The 20,981-nt window shown below is 41.3% G+C and overlaps 1 protein-coding gene across 1 annotated transcript in view; it reads left to right on the forward strand.

The window, feature by feature from the left end:
- PPP1R1C (protein phosphatase 1 regulatory inhibitor subunit 1C) overlaps nt 1–20,295 on the forward strand; it is a 47,769-nt gene extending 27,474 nt beyond the window's left edge. The window contains 1 exon segment of the mRNA XM_035331288.1: nt 18,793–20,295. Coding sequence (XP_035187179.1) covers nt 18,793–18,881 — 89 coding nt within the window. The 3' untranslated portion in view covers nt 18,882–20,295.
- The last annotated feature ends 686 nt before the right edge of the window (nt 20,296–20,981 follow it).

Here is a 20,981-nt window from a genome sequence, read left to right on the forward strand (position 1 = left end):
TGCACCAGAGTCCCTACAGACGTAGCAAATAGCTGACTCATCTCAGGGCATTGTTCTTTTTACTGGAATACAGCGTGCTGGAAAAATCAATGTAAGAGCTATTGATTTAGGTGGTAATCTGGAGAGCAAATCAGACAGCAAACCAGATAACAGCTCAGTTCCTGCTAGTATTGTATTACTATGCCTAATGGATGGCAAAGAGAATTTTCATTTTGCTTTCAAAAATATTTCTTTTGCTAACTCTGCTGCAGCAGTGTTTTTAGTTTTGTACTCTTACACTGTATGTAACGTTAGCAAAAGTCAGAATCTGAAGACCAAATACATAATATTTTCAGTATGTTATGATTTACCTGTTTTCATGTTGTTTATAGCAGGTATATCAAAACCTTTTACCTGAGGATAGTAATAACTAATAATAACTAATGAAATACTGAACACTAGGAAGGCTGAAAATGCTTTCCATGAATGGCATCCTTAAAGTTATCTTCATTATTCTGGTTGGGGAGCCAGAGGAGCCCTTGGAAGGTGTGCTGGATTCTCACAATTACCCCTCCCACACACACACATACACTCTCCAGAGAAGTTTGAAATGGGATAATAACCCTCTAAAGTAGAGAGGAGCAGCTCAGACTGCACTTATCACTGGTAATGGTACGTCCTTGGCATCTCATTACTACCTGAAAATTAAAAGAGCACATTTGAGTCTCAGAGCTACATCTGCAGCTTCCCATCGAAGGAGTACTTTGTACCAAGGCAGTTTTCCTTTTGCCTAGATAATCACATTTTGTTTGGTATATCAGCTCATCCTTGAAAGGAAACACAGACTGGAGTGACAGGAAACCAGGTTTACAAAGACAAATACAAGACAGTCTGAGCTGTTCCCAAACCTGCATTGCTCCCCAGAGCTCACAAGTCTCCACATTATCTACCAGCCTTTGCTATTAATACTAGCAGCTATTTAAATACCATCAAGGTCTTCCCTCGAGAAGGAAGTGCTCATTCCCAAGTGGTCTGAGGATTTTATTAACAGTGAACCCACTGGTGTGGGTGTGCTAGAGGTCAGGGAAATAGGAAACCTTCCCTCTTCTGAGTTCACCCTGCAGGAGGCTGGTGGGCTCATCATCAAGATCCTACTAATTTCAGTGGGCTTTACAGAAAACTTTTGCTGATTTTTGTGTTCACTGGACCACTTTTACAATTAGCTGCCATCAGATAATAATTAAAGTCCTACCCCACCAAGGTGAAAGGTACCTTTGATTCTGTTTTCCCCTTACTCTTTGGGAGAATTCATCTTTTAAATTCCCTTCTTAATGTGTTTTTCTTTGCAGACAAGCAAAGACTTTTTCTTCAGGTAGGTCCTAACTACAGCATTTGAAATGGGATTAAGTCTGAGTTGTTATAAATCGAAGGGGCATCCAACGACATAATTTTGGCTTGGCTCATTAAAACAACCAGGACTCACTGGCTCTTCCCACAGTGTTCAGACCCAGGGATTTGATACATGCATAATTCTAGTATTTACAATGATGGTTGATATTAAATGAGCTCTTTCTAGTCTCTGCCATGAATTTCAGATGCTGGGCTTGTTTAGTGCCGCCTTGTTCTTCTCTCCAAAGGAAACAACGTGCAGAATAAATGATTAAAATCATGATGTCCCTCCTGAAATATGTAATTTATTAGAAGCAATTAGTACAGTATGTGGCCCTCATCCAAATTTGTAACCCCTTAGGCCAGCTTCACAATGTCTGATGCATCTCATTACTTTGTGACTGAAGGTTAACACGGAACATGGATAGAGTCTGGAGACATAAAGGATTGTTGTTAGTGTGGCAAGCACCAAGTTTACAGCCCACGAGAATCATCGCAGAACTAAAATCTCAGGCTAAATTTACTTCAAGTGGCAGAGGAATTAAGTCTGTGAGTCTTAAGCAGTGACTACAGAAACCTATATAAGTTTATGGGCTGCTTTCTTAAATGGCAAACTCCAAAGGGCTTCTAACATTAAATACATCAGAGCAAAACAAACAAATATCATACTATACAAAAAAGAAAAATACTGTGTCTTTGTGTGATTTGTGCTTCACACACAGTCTTAAATTTATTTTTTATGAAATTTATGTTAGCCACAATCTTATACACATCTTGCACTGTTTTCTGTACATCAGGCTAGGTTTGTCAAAATTCACAGACTAAGCTGGTGCTGTTCATATGCTTTTCTTATGGGGGGTAAATCACTTTGGCTCAGGTTATTACATTTTTCCAATCTCTACAATGATGAGAAATTACCTACCCTTTTTTTAATGTGACTGTGCTGTACATGAGCCATGAAGTCAGAACAAAAGAAGGAGCTGGTTTTCAGCTCTCCCCTCAGTCCTGAACTCATATTCCAGACCTCTTTGCTTTTCCAGCAGGCTAAGGGACTGAGATGAATTCTGGGCAGATGTCTGGGACAGCTCCACAATGCAAGCACAGTCCAGTACCTGAAGCAATCACCAGGGATAGAGCTAAGTACTTCTCAGATCCCTTAGCAGAGCTGCAACGGTCCTGCATCGGTATCCGCTCTTTAGCCTGATGGCACCCATTCTTCAGTTCCTTCTTTTTAGGTAGAAGATTCATCTCAATAGTTGTTTCTTAGGTAACAAAAAAAGTCAAAGCTGTACCTTATTATTACCTCTTGTTTGTTAATGTGTTGTAATATGATGTGACACAGCACATCGATGTGTGTGTTTTGCTTCACAGGTAGAAGGCACACAGCTGTCAGGACTTCCCAAAGCACTGGGAAAAGAAAATTTATTCTGCAGTCTTGTATGATTACATTTTTTTTTTCTTTTGCATAACCAGGTCACAAAAGAAAGCTGCAGCTTTGGTTTCAAAAGTAGTTCTTTTCTTTTATATACCATTCTTACCCACATCTTAGTCAGAAAGCACCTTGAAACTGCCACACCACTTAATATAGCATGGCCTTGGACAAACTTCCTGGCTCTGTTCCATCTGATGTATCAGATCTAGTTACAGAGATTGTATTTGTGAAATTCCTGTACATATACTGCTGCAAGAAAGAGACAGGATATGCTTGAGTGCTGTTCTTTCTCAGGATGCTATCTTCTAGTGCTTTGTCTCTTTTCCCCACTCTGTATGCAACCCTCTCTCCTTTCTGAGACTTGTAGTATGGTAACAGTATATACAATAAGAAAAAAAAGAGAGAGATAAATTAATTAGTGAATCTCTAAGCTGCTGAATGGGGTGCATTAAATTGCTGCCACCTCAAGTTCAATTGGCTACCACTGTACTGCTACTACCCTAAAAGTTGGCAGATGCTGCCATAGCCTGTGTTTAATTTCTTACTGCTGGCAGCTCTGAGGAGGTTTCATTTCACACAGCTGGTGACTTCTGCTTCAAAATGGCTCTGGCCCTGGCTGCAGTAAATACCACATTACCTTTAGAGAGACCGAGATGTTCAGTGGAGATTAAGCTTGACATCTGCTGTACACCAAAAAGGGGGCATTTGTGATATAACGTGTAATCTGCCACCAGTACCTGGTGTGTGAAAAACAAAAGGTTGTGCCGAGCACTAATATCAGTCCCCAAATCACCAGGTGTGGTCTACGGGCCTGATCCAACCCAGACCAAAGTCTGGGAAATACTCCTTTCCAATGACTTCATTCAGTTCAGCATGAAGTCCTCATATCTGATATTTCATTTTAATCTTGACGCAATGAATGTTAAACCTGCCTCTTTCTAAGGGTAAACCCTCTTATGATAGAAAAAATCACTTTGCATTTATGATAGAAGGGTTAGCTTACAAATGTTTGTGAAACAGCATTTATGGCTTGAAAGCAGTATTACTGAGTATTGTTATGCCAAACACAGAGCAGTGTAAACATCATAGTATTATTAATTGCTTCTAAGCAGTAACAGAAGACATTAAAAAGTCAACCTTTTAAGCAATAACGACATAAAATATTACAGAAAGAGAATGTGGGAGGCTTAGTGCTTATTTTCAAACGTAAAGTAGAAAGCTCAAGAAGGGCAACATGTGTTATTCTGGTTACTTTATATCATAAGACATATTTATAGTGAAATTCCAAAGATTTTGGCGGTGCTGTGCTCTGAATTGAAACAGCTTTTGAAGAAAAGATAATATTTCTATATGAGATGTTAGGTTCTTGTGAAGCCAGTCATCTGGAAGGGCATTAAATTTTATTTCCTGGCTGTAGCCATATTTCTGGGTTGGAGGTTAACAACCAAGCCCCACGGCAGACTCTGACTCCAGTGAGCCCTGCTGGAATAAATAACTGCCCCTTTGCACTGAAAATCCGAAGCTTGATCCCAAGAAAGCTGATCAAGCAAACCACTGGGGCTCCTGTGGTGCTTGACATCTCCTCAGCTCCCGGAGAGGAGCTGCAGACAGGGTACCCAGGGTGTTAGTCAGGTCCTTGCCCCTCCTCAGCTCTGTGCCATCAGCCAGCCACACAGGGGACAGCAGGTCCCTCCTCTAGCACCACCGGTGGCATGGCATGGGGGGCACGGGGCAGCTGGTCAGGTTGTACTGGGGTCTGCTGGGGGTGGAGGTGGGTCAACAGGAGCACAGGTATACGAAGGGGTACCTCCCTAAGGAGGATTTTAGCAAAAACCCTCCACAGTATGAGGCTGACCTCCTCTTTAATTTATTCTTATAAGAAAATGTATCTAACTGCACATCTCTGCAGTCCCTCCATGTCTGTTGCTATCTCCTCTTCACCTGGTCACATTTCCTTTACAAACATCTCAACCCCGGAAAGGCAAAGCTGTCAAAAGAGAGCATGCAAAGCTACAGGCAAGCCCAAGGTTCACAGTGAACTCTGTGTAGTGTGAGTGGCACCACCATGCACTGAGCACATCTGTGGTGGCTTGTACAGCACAATCCTCCCACAAAAACAGAAGACTTGCTTCTGATTCTTGGGGGCCACCTGCATGGGGTTCCTTGTGGTGGGGATGTTGTCTGAGTTTTATGACTTGATTTTTTTTTCCTTTTGAAGTAGACGACTAGTGGTCTGAATTTATTGAAAATCAACTTTTTCTAAAGATGGCCATGTGGTTCTCCTCTCTGTAACTTCTCCCTTCCCTCACCCCTTGGGATGCGACATTGCCCAGTTTAGCAGGAACAGAGAGTTCCCAAAACCCTCCACCAGAGCTTTGGCATGGAGACAAGAACATGAGCAGACTGAAGATTTCAACCACATCCTTTTAGGCCCACAGCTAGGACTGAAAACTCGCATGAATTATGTGTGTGAATGTGACCAGAAAAACACAGGAAATACTGCAGCAAGCATATGGATCTGAAAAGGGATTCATTTTCCTGTGAGCTGCCTGGGCCAGAAGGAAGTTGTTTTAAGAGCTCTAATTAGGTTTAGCTGCTAATTTTTCCTGAAACAAGATTTTTCAGGTTTTTCAGCTTTCACTCAACCTGTGAACCAATGTTATTTTATAGCCAGAGGAGACTGTCAGCAGGCTCTGAGCAAACTACAGAGTAATTACTTTTAAGAACACATTTAATAAGACTTGTGGGATTGCATGACCACTGCAAAAAATATACTTAAAATGTTTGCCATGATCCTTCCAGCCCAGGGTGCCCCCTTTTGTATATGTTGTGCGCACAGCAAGAAGTCTAGGGGACCGTGTGCCTGGCAAACCCCCCAAACGGTGTGGGTTCATGGGCTGCTCCCTGTGATGGCATCTTTCCAGGCAGCACAGGAGGCACCAGACCTGTAGCTGTGTCTGGAGAGAGAAAGCAGAGGGCACAGGGAGCCCAAGCACTCCAGGCTGGGCTGGGACACAGCAGCAGTATGAGACCAGATGGATGGGAAGGAGCAGGGCCAGTGAAAACACGGTGCCTACAAGCTGCCCTTCCCCTGCATAGCCAAAGGTGGGCAGCACACTGATCCTTTTCTCTCGGGAACGAGGAGAAAGGATGGAAAGTCAGCATTCTCTTCAGTCGCCCTCCAATTCCCGAGGAAGCTGAATTACTAAGAAAAGGTCACTGGGATTTTTGGCATTAAAGCTCCCCCTGGCGACAGGCAGGTGTATTTTCTTATCAGTACTTCTGGTGAATTGCTGTTTTTTTGTTTGTTTGTTTGTTTTTCGAAAAAAGCCTGTTAAAATTTCTGGGAAATCGGCAAGAAAGGTTATAAGAGAAGGAGCTGATTTATATTAAAATCTGTCTGTGATATGTATTTTTCAACTAAAATCGGACAGCTTTTACTGCATTTCACCTGCAGGTCACCAAATTTCCCCAAATCCTGGAGTGCTCAGAGCTTGACCTTTGCTTCAGGCTCTCTCTTGGCAAGATCAAAAGCAAGAATAGTGTTAAAAGTCATTTTTACAGAATCTATGACTCTGAAATGAACGTGTCTAAGCCTTTAGAGATGTGTTTACCTTTTCTGTACTTTGTCCGTATTTTCCACAATGAAACTGAGTAAACTGATATTCTGTCACCTAGATTATTGTTTGCACTTTCCAGAAAAATTGAGAGCAACACTCATTTTCAGCCTCTGACTATTAATATGAGTGCCAGATAGTATGCTTCCAGGATGTAATTACATTCTGGTTGTACTAGATGTTGGCTCTGGGGTATTTTGATGCCTTAGGCAAACCAGGAGATGTAGGTTTCTCACAAGATCAAGTCACTTGCACAATAAGGAGCCACTAAAGATTTTGCCCCTGATGTTTTGCTGCCCATGGCAACTGCAAAGTGAGACCAGTTGTATCGATGGTAATGCAAATCACTTGCATTACATGACTGCATTCCACGTTGAATAGCTGATTTCTTAATATTTGTTTGGAATTTGTGAGCAATCAAAAAAAAATCTTTACAAGAATTTGGTAAGCTTTCAGTTGTCAGTAGGCTTAGTGAATTAAAGTGAAAAAGTGTCAAATCTAGAATATGACTAAAGGTTTCAAAAGAAAACTTTCACTGTTTCATCTTCTTTCTCCTTTCCCCAAAGGTCAGTAGAGACATTTTTCCAGCCCCGCTCTGTGGTCTAAGCTAGGACTTTGGTTGTGCTGACCTGGCATATTTCTGAACAGAAAAGCACACTGGTTGACCATAAGCTTTAGGTACTAAATTGTTTTGCCTGGCTCTGTTTCGGAGAACCGTTTTCCACCAGCTGTTTCAGATTCGATGCTGTGTGGGAAAGGGTCACTTCATTTTCCTGGATGCCGAAGAGCAGGAGCCCCACTTCCCGCTTGGCAGCTGACCAGCAAGAGTGAGTGAGCACAGCCTGCCCCCCCTGCCCCCCGCCCCGGACCAAGAGGTGCCTTCCTTGTCCCCTTCCTGCTGGCTGCAGCAGTGAGGATGGGGACTTTAAGTAGGCAGAAATGATGAGAGAAAATAACACTCTTTAGTGTGTTTTTTAGCTGCAGCCTGTAAGACAGGCCAGCAGTTATTTATGAATTAGGAGCGTGGATTCTTTAGAAAAACCTATCTGAACCCTGGGAACAGTATTGAAAATTAGGGATATCTATCTACCTCCCACTTCAACACAGTTACTTTCCAGACTAGAGTTGTAATTTTATTTTTAAGTACAGTTATGTCTTATAAAATAGTAATGTATAGTAAGCACAGTTCCCTTGTTGACATTTCTCTGTGTTGGAAAATGAGGAACTTGTATGTTATGTGAGGACAAGAGTCAAAGGGCACAAAGTGAAATGCATGTAATTCAATTTAACATAAGAAAATTTAGTTTTCACTGTGAGAGTGGTCAAACAGTGGAACAGGTTGCCTAGAAAGCTTGTGCAGTCTCTTTTTCTGAAGATATTCAAAACCAGAGTGGACACAGTCATGGACGATCTGCTCCAGCTGGCCCTGGTTGGATTGGACAACCCCAGGGGTACCCTTCAGCCTCACCTATTCAGCTGTTCAATAGCTGTTTTTCTTACCATTTCTGAAACATAAGTAATTCATAATATGTTAATGACAGCCATGATAAAAACTTCATCCTGCAGCTGCACGTACCAGAATTTCACCTTTTGTTCTGATGGATGACATCTTTTTTGTGTGTGTGTGTGTCAGTATGTTCCCTACTCCTGCAAGAGCACTCTCTAAGTCAGTTTGCTTGGTCAATACTTTGTCTTAGGGAAAAATGTCTTGGAATCAAAAATTAGAATTAGTGCAGGCTGCAAGCCCCAAATAAGTTAGCTCTTAACATGAGAAACACCTCTCTAGCACCAGGGTTGTTAATAAAACCAGAAAAGGGATTGGCTCTGATTTTCTGGAAGAGCTCCGGTGCTCCTAGGCAGTTAAGCTGACTTGGTTAGTAACTCGCTGCATAGGCTTTGCTTTGCTTAGTATGAAATGCCTGCTGCAGGGGGCTAGGGGAAGAATTCAAGCCATGTTCAGCTTCAGTCTTCTGAAATGGATCCCAGCTGTTTGAGGTGATCTCAGCAGCTCACAGACAATGAGGTGGTGAAAACTGAGCAGGTTCATCCTTTCCAGCAGATTCCTGTTTGGATGTAGGAACTGCAGCTACTGTAGCGGTAATGTAAAATGGTAATTGCCTGCTATTCATATGCCACCCATGAAGTAACTGTGATGGGGGTAATTCAATGTAAACACTGACTTATCAATCACTTGTTTAATCATCACAATGTTTTTGTAATTTTGAAGGTGTTTATAAAATACTTAAAAGAACAGGGGAGCTCATTCCAACGTTTACAATATTACTGATGTTAGGTTATGCAGATGCCAAAAGCCTATCTCCTTTGTCATCGTAAAAAGGATCACAATGAAGACTGTAATTACAACTCAGTGGGGGATTCATCAGCAAATTAACAGAGAAGCTTATAGACTTCTGACAGAAACCAAACAGACTGGATTAATTAAAAGTGAAAGCCACACAGCACATGGAATTATGACAACGAAGCACAGAGATGGATTTTTGGCTGACCAGCAGAGATTTTGCTCCTGTTGTTGTTTTACAAAGCACAACTCACTGGAAAGCTTTCTATCTGTGCTCTAACAATCTCAGGCTGCACAAAGTATTCAGCAGGAGATTCAAATCTTCCACTAACAAATCTTGTGCTGTATCTGACCCAGACCATGGAAAGAAATAAGGTCCACAAAAAGAATGAAAAAATAGGAAATACAGATCCCAGAGATAAACCAAGCAGAATGCCAGGGGTCTCCTGCCAGTGCTTGGGGTGAAACAGAGGAAGCTGTGAAGCAGTAGAAGCTGCTCAGCCCTTACATGCAGAACTTCATTCATCCTGTCTTGGGCTCAGTCTCCTGTTTCTGAGCACTGCAGCCTCATTGTCTCTGCCAGAGATTCTCTCCCCTCAGGACTGGGGTAGTCATTTATTATTATTATTATTATTTTTGTTTAGGTTTTTTGACCTCAGAAATATCCCCATGCCAGCCAAAATATGAAAAATCAAAACCACAGTACAATTGTCTAGGAAAACGAGGGCAGCTGGATAATTCTGTCTGTTAACGCTGATGTCAGATAAGAACGCCTGAAGAGAACAGAAATACAGCTGCTCAGAAATGTCTCATGGAGCTGAGGAGATCAAAATGCTTCATAAAGCATTTTCAGTAAGGTTTTCAATGCACAAATCTCAGAGTGTTTAAATGAATTTTCTTGTGTTTTCATCTCAAATCAAAGATTAATTTTCCTATAGCATGCTTAGATTTTCTTATTAAAAATCAGGCAAAGCTAAATGTTTTGGCACTGCTAATATCATAAAGGAAATTACTCATAAAGGAAATTTTGAAATTTCAGATTTTTCTTCTAATTGCAAGCAAACAACAATTGTAAAGCTCCAAGCAAGTGCAAACATTCAGCTGTTGAAGTCTGCTGCTGTCATTTTTATAAATGCTTTGGCCTGAATCCATTCTGCTTAACTAAGTCAGGCATGTAGTTACCCTGGGCTTGTAAGAGGCTGCCAAGCGGATAATCAGACTATGTGAGTTTCTCTCTGTTGATGGTGTAAGGACTCACCAGCAGTACCTGAATGTTGGTGGGCATCTGTGTGCAATTCTACATCCGGAGTGCCCAGGACAGTCCACGTGCCGGGACAGTCCATGTGCTGCCAGTGGAAGAGAGAAAGCAAGGATGTGAAACTTTATCATTGTAGAGGAGCATCATATATCTTTGCACTTAAAACAAAAGACCCCAATGGTTCCAAAAATCTGTGTTAAGTAAAAACGTTTGCCATGTACCAAGGCCAAAACTTGTGAGACTGGGATAGCCCTGGCCCCTGTAACTTGGGATAAGTATTCCCAGTGATATGCTCTAGCAAAAGGGGCTGTGATTAAGCTCTTGGTGAAACCTGATCCTGTATGTGTCTAACCTGTGACTGGGCCTAAATTTAACCACTTGTCCTTGTATGAGAAGCCAGTCACAGCTGGTGAGCACCTGGTGCATTGAATCTGGATGTGGTCTCAGGTCTCATGTTTTCTTAACCTGAAGTCATACTTAATATTGCAGATGTACTTATGTCCCTTCCTTCCTTGTACACAACATTTGAAATTTCCCTGCTATAGTTAACAGAATTCTACGCACATTTAGGACATAGTATCTTCCTACACATTTGTTAAATTTTGCAGAGAAATTTTCTGAGTAAACTTTAGCTGCCCAATGGGGTGTACACCGGGGCTGCATTACAGTGCCAAGGTTTGCCAAGGAGGTACAAACAGAGCTGATCAGAATGAGAATCCCATTCACATCATTCAAGTTTACATCTATAAATGTCCCTGGGATTAATAAAAAATAAAATAAAATAAAATAAAATAAAATAAAATAAAATAAAATAAAATAAAATAAAATAAAAATAAAATAAAATAAAATAAAACAAAACAAACAAAACAAAAATCCTTGGCTTCCAGAGACCCATAAACAAACAAAAGCTGAGACAAGTATTTGTTTCCACAAAAGAAATGGTGGTTCTTAATGTTATCGGTGGTTCCAATCCACCACCAGTGAGAGGTTGTTTTGCTGTACAAGATCATTTCCCTGCTTCACTAAGTGTTCATACCACCTCTTTATACCACTTTTTCTTTATACCACTGCAAGCTGCTGTGAGCAGGTAAAAGCGCTGCACTTTGTTTTTACTGCTTAAAGCTAGGAGCCAAGCAGCAGGCCCTCTGCCGCACTCGAGGCACTGTGAGGCCTACAAGGCACCTTGGCTGCAGGCCCTTCAGAAGAGGAATACTGCCTCGTCTGTCCCCGCCATGATGTTGAATTTAAGCACACAGCTCTAAGCTTCTCTCTGAATGATGAAAAATGGGATGAAAAAATGTCAGCTGGAGAAATGTAAAGCTCCCAGCTGCAGGGTCCGGCAGCTCACCCAGGCCAGGGCAGCAGAGCCCTGCTGGAGAGCCTTGCAAGACTTTGTCACACATGTGGAAGCCATGTAGCCACGTTTTTCACCTCAAGCTGTCATTGAGGTATTTGACCTAGAGCCACCCTCCACAGAACCAGCTAAGAAATGTTTTCTGGCTTTCCAAATGGTAAATTAAGGATGAGCTGAGGTTGTTACAAGCCCAAACATTCACGTAGCTGATGCAGGGGCTTCTGCTTTTCATTTGGACCCTTAATACTGGCTGACTTCTGCAGACAAAGGCCTAGAGAGGAAACCAGCAGAAGGATATGTTTGCATACCAGCAGAAGTTGCCTGGAGCAACGAAAGCCTTTCTGTTTACTCTGTTGGCTACCATAAGTGAGAGGCGCTGTCCCCTGGTCACAGCTAAACTGACCTCTGTCTCCGGTGAATGTTCTGGCCAGCCCATGGAGGATTAACAAAAGCATTTCTGTGCTGAAGCAGCTCCTCCATGCTGGTGTTACAGAGCCAGAGCTGCTTCTGGGAGTGGGAACTGGAGAGGAAAGTGCTGTGTGAGAGAATAAAATGGAAAGCAGCCAGATCTTTGCAACATGAATTTGCTGCTCTCATACAGTCGTTATTGTAATAGTATAACATTGGGTCTTTTGACTGGGAAAAAAGCAGCATAAGCCCCCAAATTTGTCTTTTAAAAGACTCACCATGAGGACTACATTTTATATATCTGGAGCTAAGAGAAGAGTTACTAACAACCATTAGGTGCTTAAAAAATTAGGCAATCTTTGTTCCTTTGTGTCAAAAAGGTCATTCACAAGTATTTATGAGGCCATGGTGACCTGCTGGATACACTGATGATCTAATCTACTCCAGGTGTGACCTACATAAACCTATCAAATTTGCCAATACTTCAGATCATTTGTTTTCATTTAGCTATCAATATTTTTTGAAGAAATGTATGCTATAACCAAAAAAAAAAAAAAAAAAAAATAAGGTCAAAAATCTCTTACTTTGAAAACAGGAAGAAAAAGTCCCATTGACATCTGGAGGATCAGGACCAAGCTCTGTGTAACGCCAGATGACCTGGCTGTGTTCAGGCTGTTTCACTGCCCACCGAGTAAGGGCAGACCTTTGCACGTTGGTTACCAAGGATCAAATGATTTTTTTCTCATATTACCATAAAACCTTGGTTAACCACAGCTTGCAAGTACACATACTTTCCAGAGTCCTTCAAGGTGGTTTCATAGTGAAGTATTTTAGAGTTTGACCCATGATATCCTTTGCTAGTTTCAACTCGAGCTGACTTTTAGCTTTCCTAACACCATCCCTGTAGTATAGGCCTGCATTTTTTCACCATATTCCTCATTTTTAGCTAGTCTTCACTTTCATCTACAATGTACTCTGCTGTATACGTCATCTCTTTGGCCTTGGAGCTCACTATTGGGGTCCCTGCCTAGCCAAGGTGGTCTTCTGGTACTGCTGCTTGTTGTCCTTATCAGTACAGACCATGCCTGTGCTTGGAGGAGGCTGCCCCTGAAGACCTGCTAGCTCTCCTGGGCTCTTCATGCCTGCCTCCCACTGCATCCAGCTTACAGTTTCCCTGAACGAGACAGTGGATGCTGTTTTTCATGAAATGTAGTTTGTTTTTCTGTTATTCTTTTATATATATATATATATATTATATATAATATGTATTATATATTATATATAATAATAATAGATATATAATATATAATGTAATATATATCTATAATATGTCTATTATATATAATAGATATATCTATTATATATCTATTATATATAATATATATAATATATATAATTCAAAAATCTGTTTCAGTTGAAAACAAAAAAGAAGACAAAGGAGTTCTAGAGATGTAAAACATTTTTGTCTTATTGATAAATTCAAAACAAAATGTTACATAAAAGAACTTTTTTTTTTCCAATTTAGTGGCTTGAATACATTATTTATGTTTTGATATTCTCATGCTTGCTGGGGGAACCAGAACATATTTCATTTAGGACTGGCATAAAATAGACATTTTTATTTGGCTATGATCCTCCTTAGCCAGGTTTGTTTGCTTGATAATTTCAAGGCGATTTAAGTTCTGAAACTCTGAAAATGTCTGCTTTGTCTGCGGCTCAGCTTCAGCTATCACTGCTTTTTGAAAATCTGGAAATCTATTTTTGATAGGAAGAGGATCAGTTCCAAATCATAAAACTAAATAACCCTTCAAACTTCAGGGAATTCAAATTGCCAAGCAGACTTCAATCTGAAGTTTGGTAAATGTCAACACTGTTCCTTGGGCAGTGAAGCAGGGTGAAGGAAGAAGTGTTAAATAGGATAGGGAACTGTCTTAATTACTCGAGATCGAGAACTACCTTAATTACTTTTTTTTTTTTTATATATATATATATATATATTTAATTCAGAAACACTTGGTTATTTCATATCTTGTGACACTGCTTAGCCTTCTAATCTGGCACTTTGGTCAGATGGATAGAAGCAAAAATCAGGCTGTTGATTAAAAAGCATAGATGTTATTATGTGACTGCAAAATGCCAGGAAGTTGTACCATTTGCGCTCATAATTTATAAGCAATCTACAAATATGTTTTGAGGCAGTGACTTCATCTAAAAAGAATTACCAGTTCAAAGTGTATTAGTGTGCGTCTGCTGAATATGGCTTGGCATTAAGGGTTTCCTCATCAGCATTAATTGGATTAAATTACCTGCAGTGAAATATGAGCCCTTTGAGGAAAAACAATTCTTGTCCTGCTGGCTTCAGAAGCATAAAAGAGTGGGGGTGGAGGAGGTAGAGGAAAAAAATCAAAAGCCAAGCTACACCTTAAGGCAGAATAGGGTGATTTTGAGTAACCTGGGGGTGCAATGTCACAGTGAGCATGCAGTGAGAAGGTGAAGCCCCAGGAGTGGTAAGCAGCCTTGGGGATGGAAGGATTTTGCTCTCAGGCCTCCCAGGTAGAGAGCAGAGCCCCAACCAGAGAGGGGCTGGGGCCCCGCCAGCAGGATGGCTCAGACCCTGTGAACCACCTCCACACACCACGGGAGAGCAGGGCAGGCCACCCAGGCTGGGGACAGGGCAGTGAAAGACCACCATCCAGAGCCAGGAGGCAATGCTTCGGGTGGGCAGACTGCTCAGGGTTACCCACTGCCTGGAATAATGGGCGTGGAGGACACAGGCTGCAGGCCGCAGCAAGCAGGCTGGGCCGGGCCGCAGCGCCCGGCTAGGACATCTCTCAGGACATCCATTTCAACATTACAAAATGTCATCTAAGCCTCTGGCTAACTGAGAATGAAATGGAGATAGGGATTATGAAAAAGATTATTTTTTTACTGGAAGTTTTCTAACTCCTGCTATGTGAGAGTCAATGGATAATGCTCATTTATGTCCTGCTCTCTATTTCCTTACATTTCCACATTGCATATTGCAATTAAGCCATGTAGCTCTAAGTCTTCACTCCTATCAAAAATATCAATCAATAATAATAATAAAAAAAAATCATCATACTAGTCGTATACCCCATGCCCTCATTTCTTCCCTTTTTTCCTGAAAAAAAATGCTTTATTCTGGCTCTTAACAATTCCTGCTTGAAATATTCAATAATATATGTTAGACAGGTATGGCGAATGAAAAAGAATTGGCTTTGTAAATCCAGAGACAAACAATAAGAGATGAATTTGTGGTACAAACATAACAACATTTTGAAATAAATGTCCATTAAACTATATATAAGTGAAATCATATTTAAAGTGTTTGCCTTACTAAAGGGCGTTGCTAAAGAGGCCAGATTGGAGGTAGCTGAGCACTCAAAGTGTTTCTTCACTTATCACAGTTATTTAATTGGATACAGGTTGGTTATTGCAGGGCACACTTAACAAGGACTCTGACTAAGAAGCATTAATTTATTTCTGTTTTACATCTGAACAACTGTTTCCCAGGGAACCAAATGCTGTCTGTGTGATCTAGAAAGAGGAACCCAGAGAACACTGGGCCCAGCATGGAGCAAGACTGGCTCCTGCTGGATGTGGAGCAGGCCACACTCCCCTTCTGTAAGACCTTCTATAAGAAAAGTAGCTGTTTTCAGCTACTTGTAACTTGATTAAACTGAAATAACTGTTTTTTTTTTTTTTTTTTTTTTTTTTTTTTTTTTAATTCTGCCTCTATAAGTGCTGTGACGTTGGGTTTATTAGATTATCCATCTGCATTAAAGTGGTTAGGATGCAATTTCTCCTCAGCAAAGGAACTGATGCATAAGGGAAGCTTTTGGTTCTTACAGCCAGAAATGGTGAGCAGACTTATGAATGATCTGCAGTGAAACAAAAACTGTTTTCATGTTATGACAGTAACGGCACCAGAAAACTTAATCAGACTTATGTTTTGATGGAATCATGAATCTCTGACTAAAAGTTATGTTCCCACTACAACTGTCTTAGTCAAAAACTAGGGAACTATTCCAGAGAGTAATTTTGTGCATTTGTTGTTTACATTTTTTAAGAATACCAACTCTTTTTCTCTGGTTTCTCTTTTCTATTATACTTTTAGCTTGAATTTGCCTCCTTTTTTACCTTGAATTCTTCTATCACGCCAAGGTGGAGCTTGGATTGGATTAGGCCTATTCATTGAGGCTTGTTTTCTTACAATGAACATGAAACGGAAAATAACTTTACAATCTGAATAAATTTCATAAGCCTGCTTCACTGGCTGGCTGAAACCAACCAGCAGCAGGGCCTTCACAACTTTTTTTCAAACCCAAACTTCCAAATATACTGAGATACCCTTTCATCCATCCCATTGTGATACTCAGAGATCAAGAGAATACATTCTTGGTGTGAGAAATGATCCAATTTTGTCACCACATCAGCTCCAGAGAATCTTTGTCAGGTTGGTGCTCACTTTGCATCACGACAGTTCTTGTCTATAGATCATGGGGAAGCACGTTGGAGAACTCTGCTGCATGTAGGAAGCTGTGACCATGAGGCCCCGTGTCTCTGTGAGCAAGGACTTTCAGCAGATCAATATCAGGGAAAGGCTCAAGTTGAACTTTATGGGTGACTCACTTGTGGATCAGCATCTGCAGTCCTCCCTATTTGCAATTATTAATATTAAAAATTTTGTGTGGTTTACACAGAAAAACTAACTTGATATTTTGAACTTGGATCTACTGGATGTACAAGCAGTATCTTCAAAAATATCCTGGCTTTTTTTTTTTTTTTTTTTTTTTTTCCTGGTAGTTGTTTGCTTGATTGTTTGTTTTAATGAGTAAAAGTTTCAGGATCAAATATTTGTTGTTTATCTTTAATATATTGCTTCACCATTGAGTAGAAACAAATCCCAAATACCAATATATTGGTACCTCCCGATTAGTATTTAGGAAAAGGGAGGGCATGAACTGTGTTACTAGTGTGATATGTATGAAGATGGAAAAGATGCAAAAGAAATATTTCTATTTTCCTTTACATTAAACTAGCACTACCACAGAAGCAGTAGTAAGAATAGTTGGGGTGACCTAAGTAATAAGTTTTCACTCGATCTCTAGCCAGAATCTAGCATTTTAGCAGACAGCCTAAATATTGCTAGACAAAGATTTGGGGTATGAATAGATCCAACTTCAGTGCAGCTTGCTTAGATAAACAAATGAAAAAATTATGTATCTGTGGATAGAGCACCACATTGTTTCTTGTTTATCATTTTCCCAGTGTTGACAAAGAGCAGGTCACACAGCTTCAATAACCCTGCTGGAGTGACACCTGAGAGCCCCTGCAGAGGCCTCTCCTCCCGAACTGTGTCTGCGGAGCAGGAAGAGGGGGTGAGCTCCGCGGTGTGCTGCTGGGCGTGGGCAGCGCCGGGGCCTTCTGACCGGCCTTGGAGCCACGGTGCTCCACGGCAGCATTGTATGACTGCTGGTGATTTTTAATCTAAAAGTATGACTGCTACCTTTTCACTACGTATTTTTATTACTGTTGACTCTTTTGAAACTGTTAAGGCCTAACACTTTGTGCACAAAGTACAAGTTTCCAGAAATGCCACCATCTTCTGTTCACATGTTCACGTGAAGCCACCAGCTTCATGTGGTCATATGATACTCAAAGGAGTTTCACTTCCTGTGTGTCCCTTCATGCTAACTTCCTGCGCTGTGTAGCTGTCCTATTTCATTATGTCACTTCAGGGTCAATTAATTCTGCCAGCCTCCACTGCAACGTTTTGTGGTTTGTGAATTATGGCATTAAAAGGTTTTCTATATGTGCTGGACAGTGCAGAGAACACTGCCAGTCTGCACTTCCAATTGGCAAAGGTGAGGGCAGGCAGTACAATAGAGTTTATGGGAAAAAAAAAAAAAAAAAAACTGATCATAGAATCACAGAATATCTGAGTTGTAAGAGACCCACAAGGATCATCGAGTACAGCTAGCTCCTGGGTCCCCAAAGGAAAAAAGCCAGACCATGTATCTGAGTTTACCGTTTACCACAGGCTTCTTGAACTCTGTCAGGCTCCGTGCTGTGACCACTGCCCTGGGGAGCCTGTTCCAGTGCCTGACCACCCTCTCAGTGAAGAACCTTTTCCTGATATCCAGTCAGAAAAAAAAATAATACAGTTCCAGCTGGCTGCTGGGTGCTGGCTGGGCCGCGCCATGGGAAGGCCACAGCGAGCAGGCTGGGCCAGGCCGCAGCGCCCGGCCAAGACATCTCCTCTCAGAACATCCATTTCAACATTACAACATTTCATCTAAACTTCTAGCTACCTGAGAATGAATTGGAGATAGGAATTATGAAAAAGATTATTATTTTTTTTTTACTTCTGGAAGTTTTCTAACTCCTGCTATGTGAAAATCAGTGGATAATGCTCATTTATGTCCTGCTCTCCATTCTTGGTGTGAGAAATGATCCGATTTTGTCACCACATCAGCTCCAGAGAATCTTTGTCAGGTTGGTGCTCACTTTGCAGGACAGTTCTTGTCTATAGATCATGGGGAAGCACATTGGAGAACTCCTCTGCTGCATGTAGGAAGCTGTGACCATGAGGCCCCGTGTCTCTGTGAGCAAGGACTTTCAGCAGGTCAGTCTCAGGGAAAGGCTCAGGTTGAAATTCTGGTAGAATAATTCCCACACCTACTCTGTGAGCCTTTAAAATTCAAAAGTTGCTTGAGATTGGCAATAGTAATCTCTTCAAGGATCACCAAGAAAAGAAAAGAAGCAAATACTGTTCTGTTCTACAAGGCGTCTGTTAGTGGTTTTTCCAACAAAGCATGATAAATTTCCAAAGATCTGATATTCAAGGAAGAGAATATTTCTGTCGGAAATACATTACAGTACTGTCTGAATTACGATGTTTGTAGGAAAAGGGGATAAGTACAAGCACTAAAATATTTCTATTAGTTTATTTATTTTTTGTTTCTTCCTTCAGGAAAACAAATGTCCAACATGAGCTAACACAACTTTTAACTATGACTTTTATATTTTCAGGGATAAAGCATCTGAAGAGTCAGAGTGATTCAGCATTTCCAGAAGAGGAAGAGGGAATCAGTGAAAGAGAAGAGGAATGGGACCACTAACCCGCGCAAGGGTGCCTGGGGGCCGGGTACCGCGATGACCGAGCTGCGACACCGCGTGTGCATCCCACAATTTGCCACCGCTTGTGTTCCCGCGGAGCAGGGTGCGCTGGGGAGCACGCCTTGACTGGGCTTTACAGCCACTTGCAAATTCGTTTTGTGAGCCTTATACCTGGAGATAAAACGGTTGTTTTAAAGTCACTCTTCTTTCATTTTCTATGAGGTAGAAATGTCATTTGCAAACGTGGTAGTGATCTGATGGCAGTACTGCCAGAGCTTAACTTCTGCGTATGAGCTGTGTTCTAAGACTTGTTGTAAATAAAACCCATTTAAAAGCTACAAAATAAATAATACTACATTCATTTAGACAAGACTGTGTGTTGTACAGTGGGTTTGTCTACCCTTCAGAGAAATGTTCGTATAGAATGACCCCTTCAGTTAAAGACAGCTTTTGCCAGTAACGTCAGAGTTAGCTGCAGTAACATAGGTAGAAACAAGCGGAGTCGCCTCTCCAGAACAATGAAATCTGTCACTATGGCTGCAATGGCACTGTGAGTGTTGTGTCATCACAGCCGTAATGGTGGCACAGCAAGCTGAGGCGATGTAGCGTGTGTCTGAGCCCCAGCAGTTTGGGCTTGTGGTTCACACCAGCATTTTCATCACAGACCATGCAAACTCTATGGCTCCAATTGAGCTCAAGAGAAAACATAAAATGAACTAAAGTGGAAAAGAAAAGCCATGTTTCTTCAAGTCACACTTGACAGATCATTTCCTTTTTATCAATAGCTGTTTTTTAAACCAGTTAACTGTGCTTTTGTATTAACTAAGTTTGCTACAGTCTTACCCTTGGTTTAACATTCCACTGCTTTCAGCCTTTCTTAAAGGGCTGAGATAGAAGGAAAGGAAAAACACAGAGCTTTCTGTCTCTGCCTTGCCTGATGATTTCACTTGCATTCTGAGCTCTTCCATGAAGACATGCTGAGAACAGGGTCTGCTAACAAGTGTTTCTTTGTATTTGGGAGCCATCTTTTTACCCTCCATCTATGCCTCTGTATCTGTCCTCTTTGTCACCATCTCCTGCAGAAACATTGCAAACAGTTTCTGTGACTCCAGCTCAGTACGGGTACGCAGGAAGGACTAAAAGAAGGACTCTCCAGTTGTGCAGGAGTAGCTACAGGACTGAGGGCTTTTTGTGCCACAAAGAAGGAAGGAGGGAAGTGACCGTTCATAAAACATTTGAACTGACCAAAGTTAAGACTGGAGCAGTATCAAGAAGAGCTGGGCTCTGGTCCCAGCCTTTCCACAGCTTTGCCTTTGCTCAGCACCAGGCCCTTCATTAGTCTCTGGCTGTACTCCCAGTGGTAAAATGCCAATCAGCATGGATGCACTGTGTCGCTAGCTAATAAAGTGCTTTTGATATAAATGACTTTCTTGGTTATTAGTACCCATAGGCTTCAAATAAGCAGTATCTAGGACTTACGGGCCAAAGGAATAAAACATGCATAAATATGAACAGTCAGTACCAACACAAGGCACTTTGGGACCTCAGTGTTTCAGAGGCAGCACAAAACACCTGATAAGTGTGTAAAGAATTCACCACAAAGAGTCAGTTTCAGGATCACTGTTGGACTGGAGGATGATTATACTTTATAAATAATACCAGATTTAGTTTGAGCCAGATCTGAGTGTGTTGCAGGACTATTACTGCAGAAACGAGAGGAGAACAAGTCTGTTTTACAGCCCCAATCTGGATGAAGCATCGTGGTCCGATAAGAGCCTCAGATAGTCAAGCCAGTACTTGGATGCATTTCTAACTCCAGGTCTTATCACCTCCCCCATCTCTTAAGTATTCCAACTGTGGTTTGTCATCTTAAAAGCCTGTTGCTTTCTCTCTTTCCTGACCCAGGGTTATGCACGTAGCATGTCTGAGTGCAGGAACAGACTGATCATTTTTGGCAAAGGGACAGGACTTGTCACGCAGATTTTAGTATGGATCCACCGTGACACCATTTACTGGTGGCATCTCATCTACAGGATACAGACAGGATGAACATTTTTCTATACAACAGTAGAACAGACATTTTAAATTCAAAACGATAAGCA

Source organism: Oxyura jamaicensis, chromosome 7, assembly GCF_011077185.1.
Source record: "Oxyura jamaicensis isolate SHBP4307 breed ruddy duck chromosome 7, BPBGC_Ojam_1.0, whole genome shotgun sequence".
In the NCBI taxonomy this organism is placed as follows: Eukaryota; Metazoa; Chordata; class Aves; order Anseriformes; family Anatidae; genus Oxyura; species Oxyura jamaicensis.